This window comes from Carcharodon carcharias (genome assembly GCF_017639515.1).
Source record: "Carcharodon carcharias isolate sCarCar2 chromosome 35 unlocalized genomic scaffold, sCarCar2.pri SUPER_35_unloc_23, whole genome shotgun sequence".
Classification (NCBI taxonomy): domain Eukaryota; kingdom Metazoa; phylum Chordata; class Chondrichthyes; order Lamniformes; family Lamnidae; genus Carcharodon; species Carcharodon carcharias.
Window position 1 is genome coordinate 29001 of NW_024470716.1, and position 6000 is coordinate 35000.

Sequence of the window (6000 nt, forward strand, 5' to 3'; positions counted from 1 at the left end):
GAGGGGGTCTCCCTGTGTGTGTGTGTGTGTGTGTGTGTGTGTTCACGGGGGGAGAGGGAGAGGTGGTCTCCCTGTGTGTGTGTGTGTGTGTGTGTGTGTGTGTTCACGGGGGGGAGAGAGAGAGAGGGGGTCTCCCTGTGTGTGTGTGTGTGTGTGTGTGTGTGTGTTCACGGTGGGGAGAGAGAGAGAGGGGGTCTCCCTGTGTGTGTGTGTTCACGGGGGGAGAGGGGGTCTCCCTGTGTGTGTGTGTTCACGGGGTGAGAGAGGGTCTCCCTGTGTGTGTGTGTTCACGGGGTGAGAGAGGGTCTCCCTGTGTGTGTGTGTGTTCACGTGGGAGAGAGGGTGTCTCCCTGTGTGTGTGTGTGTGTGTGTGTGTGTGTGTTCACACTGGGTAGGGGGAGAGGGGATCTCCCTGTGTGTGTGTGTGTGTGTGTGTGTGTGTGTGTGTGTACACAGGAGGGGAGGGAGACGGGGTCTCCCTGTGTGTGTGTGTTTGTTCACGGGGGGACGGGGAGACAGGGTCTCAGTGTATGTGTGTGTGTGCACATGCGGGGAGAGGGAGAGGGGAATCTCCCTATGTGTGTGTGTGTGTTCACGGGTGGGAGGGGGAGAGGGGGTCTCCCTGTGTGTGTGTGTGTGTGTGTGTGTGTGTTCACGGGGGAGTGGGAGAGGGGGTCTCCCTGTGTGTGTGTGTGTGTGTGTGTGTGTTCACGGGGGGAGAGAGAGAGGGGGTCTCCCTGTGTGTGTGTGTGTGTTCACGGGGGAGTGGGAGAGGGGGTCTCCCTGTGTGTGTTTTCACAGGGGGAGAGAGAGAGGGTGTCTCCCTGTGTGTGTGTGTGTGTGTGTGTGTGTGTGTGTGTGTGTGTGTGTGTGTGTGTGTGTGTGTGTGTGTGTGTTTTCACAGGGGGAGAGAGAGAGGGTGTCTCCCTGTGTGTGTGTGTGTGTGTGTGTTCATGGGGTTAAAGGGAGAGGGGTTCTCCCTGCGTGTGTTCACGGGGTGGGGGGAAGAGGGGGTCTCCCTGTGTGTGTGTGTGTGTGTGTGTGTGTGTGTGTGTGTGTGTGTGTGTGTGTGTGTGTGTGTGTTTTCACAGGGGGAGAGGGGATCTCCCTGTGTGTGTGTTCACGGGGAGGGGGTGGGGGAGAGGGGGTCTCCCTGTGTGTGTGTTCACGGGGGGAGGGGGTGAGGGGGTCTCCCTGTGTGTGTGTTTACGGGGTGAGAGAGGGTCTCCCTGTGTGTGTGTGTGTGTTCAAGGGGGAGAGGGGGAGAGAGGGGGTCTCTCTGTGTGTGTGTTTACGGGGTGAGAGAGGGTCTCCCTGTGTGTGTGTGTGTGTTCAAGGGGGAGAGGGGGTCTCCCTGTGTGTGTGTGTGTGTTCAAGGGGGAGAGGGGGAGAGAGGGGGTCTCTCTGTGTGTGTTCACGGGGTGAGAGGGGGTCTCACTGTGTGTGTGTTCACACTGGGGGAGGGGGAGAGGGAGTCTCCGTGTGTGTGTGTGTGTGTTCACGGGGGGAGAGAGAGAGGGGGTCTCCCTGTGTGTGTGTGTGTGTGTGTGTGTGTTCACGGGGGAGTGGGAGAGGGGGTCTCCCTGTGTGTGTGTGTGTGTTCACGGGGGGAGAGGGGGTGAGAGGCGGTCTCACTGTGTGTGTGTGTGTGTGTGTGTGTGTGTGTGTTCATGGGGGGAGAGGGAGGGGGTCTCCCTGTGTGTGTTTTCACAGGGGGAGAGAGAGAGGGTGTCTCCCTGTGTGTGTGTGTGTGTGTGTGTGTGTGTGTGTGTGTGTGTGTGTGTGTGTGTGTGTGTGTGTGTTCATGGGGTTAAAGGGAGAGGGGTTCTCCCTGCGTGTGTTCACGGGGTGGGGGGAAGAGGGGGTCTCCCTGTGTGTGTGTGTGTGTGTGTGTGTGTGTGTGTGTGTTCACGGGGTGAGAGGGGGTCTCCCTGTGTGTGTGTGTGTGTGTGTGTGTGTGTGTGTTCACGGGGTGAGAGGGGGTCTCCCTGTGTGTGTGTGTGTGTGTGTGTGTGTTCACGGGGTGAGAGGGGGTCTCCCTGTGTGTGTGTGTTCACGGGGGGAGAGGGGGAGAGACAGGGTCTGTGTGTGTGTGTTCACACTGGGAGAGGGGGTCTCCCTGTGTGTGTCTGTTCATGGGGGGTTCTCCCTGTGTGTGTGTGTTCACGTGCTGAGAGGGTGTCTCCCTGTGTGTGTGTTCACGGGGGGAGAGGGGGTCTCCCTCTGTGTGTGTGTGTGTGTGTGTGTGTGTGTGTGTGTGTGTGTTCACGGGGGGGAGAGAGAGAGGGGGTCTCCCTGTGTGTGTGTATTCACGTGCGGAGAGGGTGTCTCCCTGTGTGTGTGTGTTCACGGGGGGAGAGGGAGAGGGGGTCTCCCTGTGTGTGTGTTCACGAGGGGAGAGGGAGAGGTGGTCTCCCTGTGTGTGTGTGTGTGTGTGTGTTCACGGGGTGAGAGAGGGTCTCCCCGTGTGTGTGTGTTCATGGGGGGATAGGGCGAGAGACAGGGTCTGTGTGTGTGTGTTCACACTGGGAGAGGGGGTCTCCCTGTGTGTGTGTGTTCACGGGGGGAGAGGGGGGTTCTCCCTGTGTGTGTGTGTTCACGTGCGGAGAGGGTGTCTCCCTGTGTGTGTGTGTGTGTTCACGGGGGGTGAGGGAGAGGGGGTCTCCCTGTGTGTGTGTTCACGAGGGGAGAGGGAGAGGTGGTCTCCCTGTGTGTGTGTGTGTGTGTGTGTGTTCACGGGGGGGAGAGAGAGAGGGGGTCTCCCTGTGTGTGTGTGTTCACGGGGGGAGAGGGGGTCTCCCTGTGTGTGTGTGTTCACGGGGGGAGAGGGAGAGGGGTCTCCCTGTGTGTGTGTGCACGGATGGGCAGATGGGGGTCTCCCTTTGTGTGTGTGTTCACGGGGTGAGAGAGGGTCTCCCTGTGTGTGTGTGTGTTCACGTGGGAGAGAGGGTGTCTCCCTGTGTGTGTGTGTGTGTGTGTTCACACTGGGTAGGGGGAGAGGGGATCTCCCTGTGTGTGTGTGTGTGTGTGTGTGTGTGTGTTCACGTGGGAGAGAGGGTGTCTCCCTGTGTGTGTGTGTGTGTGTTCACGTGGGAGAGAGGGTGTCTCCCTGTGTGTGTGTGTGTGTGTGTGTGTGTGTGTGTGTGTGTGTGTATGTGTGTGTTCACACTGGGTAGGGGGAGAGGGGATCTCCCTGTGTGTGTGTGTGTGTGTGTACACAGGAGGGGAGGGAGACGGGGTCTCCCTGTGTGTGTGTGTTTGTTCACGGGGTACGGGGAGACAGGGTCTCAGTGTGTGTGTGTGTGTGCACATGCGGGGAGAGGGAGGGGTTCTCCCTGTGTGTGTGTGTGTTCACGTGCGGAGAGGGTGTCTCCCTGTGTGTGTGTGTTCACGTGCGGAGAGGGGGTCTCCCTGTGTGTGTGTGTTCACGGGGGGAGAGGGAGAGGGGGTCTCCCTGTGTGTGTGTGTGTGTGTGTGTGTTCACGGGGTGAGAGAGGGTCTCCCCGTGTGTGTGTGTGTTCATGGGGGGATAGGGCGAGAGACAGGGTCTGTGTGTGTGTGTTCACACTGGGAGAGGGGGTCTCCCTGTGTGTGTGTGTGTTCACGGGGGGAGAGGGGGAGAGACAGGGTCTGTGTGTGTGTGTTCACACTGGGAGAGGGGGTCTCCCTGTGTGTGTGTGTGTGTGTGTGTGTGTTCACGGGGGGAGAGGGAGGGGGTCTCCCTGTGTGTGTGTTCACGGTGGGGAAAGTGAGAGGGGGTTTCCCTGTGTGTGTGTGTTCACGGGGGGAGAGGGGGAGAGAGGCGGTCTCACTGTGTGTGTGTGTGTGTTCACGGGGGGAGAGGCGGTCTCACTGCGTGTGTGTGTGTGTTCACGGGGGGAGAGGCGGTCTCACTGCGTGTGTGTGTGTGTGTTCACACTGGGGGAGAGGGAGAGGGGAATCTCCCTATGTGTGTGTGTGTTCACGGGTGGGAGGGGGAGAGGGGGTCTCCCTGTGTGTGTGCGTTCACGGGGGGAGAGGGAGAGGGGGTCTCCCTGTGTGTGTGTGTGTGTGTGTGTGTGTGTGTGTGTTCACGGGGGAGTGGGAGAGGGGGTCTCCCTGTGTGTGTGTGTGTGTGTGTGTGTGTGTGTGTGTGTTCACGGGGGAGTGGGAGAGGGGTTCTCCCTGTGTGTGTGTGTTCACGGGGGGAGAGGGGGTGAGAGGCGGTCTCACTGTGTGCGTGTGTGTGTTCATGGGGGGAGAGGGAGGGGGTCTCCCTGTGTGTGTTTTCACAGGGGGAGAGAGAGAGGGTGTCTCCCTGTGTGTGTGTGTGTGTGTGTGTTCATGGGGTTAAAGGGAGAGGGGTTCTCCCTGCGTGTGTTCACGGGGTGGGGGGAAGAGGGGGTCTCCCTGTGTGTGTGTGTGTGTGTGTGTGTCTGTATGTGTGTGTCTGTATGTGTGTGTCTGTATGTGTGTGTCTGTATGTGTGTGTCTGTATGTGTGTGTCTGTATGTGTGTGTGTGTCTGTGTGTGTCTGTGTGTGTCTGTGTGTGTCTGTGTGTGTGTGTGTGTGTGTTTTCACAGGGGGAGAGGGAGAGGGGGTCTCCCTGTGTGTGTGTGTGTGTTCACGGAGGGAGAGGGGGTCTCCCTGTGTGTGTGTGTGTGTGTGTTCAAGGGAGGGGAGAGAGAGAGTGAGTCTCCCTATGTGTGTGTTCACGGGGGGAGAGGGGGTCTCCCTGTGTGTGTGTGTGTGTGTGTTCAAGGGAGGGGAGAGAGAGAGTGAGTCTCCCTATGTGTGTGTTCACGGGGGGAGAGGGGGTCTCCCTGTGTGTGTGTTCACGGGGAGGGGGTGGGGGAGAGGGGGTCTCCCTGTGTGTGTGTGTGTGTTCAAGGGGGAGAGGGGGTGAGAGGGGGTCTCACTGTGTGTGTGTTCACACTGGGGGAGGGGGAGAGGTGGTCTCCCTGTGTGTGTGTGTGTGTGTGTGAGTGTTCACGGGGGGAGAGGGGGGTTCTCCCTGTGTGTGTGTTAAGGGGGGCGGAGAAGGGGGTCTCCGTGTGTGCGTGCTCTCTCTGGTGGACAGGAACACTCGGAGGATTTGCAAACACTCTCGCTGACTCTCTCTCTCTCTCTCTCTCTCTCTCTCTCTCTCTGTCTCTCCACCTCCCCCCAACCCTCTGCTCCACAGGTCGTCGCTGTGGAAGCCTGGACCAATCACAGGAGGAGAAATGACTCCATCATCGTTGACATCTTCCATGGCCTCTTCAAGTCCACGTTGGTGTGTCCGCAGTGTCGCAAGATCTCGGTGACGTTTGACCCTTTCTGCTACCTCAGTGCCCCCCTGCCCGTCAGCCCTGAGAGGGTGCTCGAGATCTTCCTGGTACCCATGGACCCGCAATCCAAACCCATCCAGGTAGCACCACAGGGAATATGGGGGTTTGGGGAGTGGTGGGGGGGGGGGGGGGGGGGGGGGGGGGGGGGGGGGGGGGGGGGGGGGGGGGGGGGGGGGGGGGGGGGGGGGGGGGGGTGAGCTGTTCAACTGTGGAGGCATCACAGCCTCCAAACCCATCCAGGTAGCACCACAGGGAATATGGGGGTTTGGCGGGCGTTTGGGGAGGGGGGTGTGAGCTGTTCAACTGTGGAGGCATCACAGCCTCCAAACCCATCCAGGTAGCACCACAGGGAATATGGGGGTTTGGCGGGCGTTTGGGGAGGGGGGTGTGAGCTGTTCAACTGTGGAGGCATCACAGTCTCCAAACCCATCCAGGTAGCACCACAGGGAATATGGGGGTTTGGGGAGTGGTGGGGTGGTGGGGGGGGGGGGGGGGTGAGCTGTTCAACTCTGGAGGCATCACAGCCTCCAAACCCATCCAGGTAGCACCACAGGGAATATGGGGGTTTGGGGAGTGGTGGGGGGTGGGGGTGAGCTGTTCAACTGTGGAGGCATCACAGCCTCCAAACCCATCCAGGTAGCACCACAGGGAATATGGGGGTTTGGGGAGTGGTGGGGGTGGGGGTGAGCT

The 6000-nt window shown here is 59.8% G+C and overlaps 1 protein-coding gene across 1 annotated transcript in view; it reads left to right on the plus strand.

The window, feature by feature from the left end:
* Positions 1-6000, plus strand: part of usp11 (ubiquitin specific peptidase 11) — a 44962-nt gene that overhangs the window by 23216 nt on the left and 15746 nt on the right. The window contains exon 8 of the mRNA XM_041181413.1: positions 5166-5390. Coding sequence (XP_041037347.1) covers positions 5166-5390 — 225 coding nt within the window. The remainder of the gene's footprint in view (positions 1-5165; positions 5391-6000) is intronic.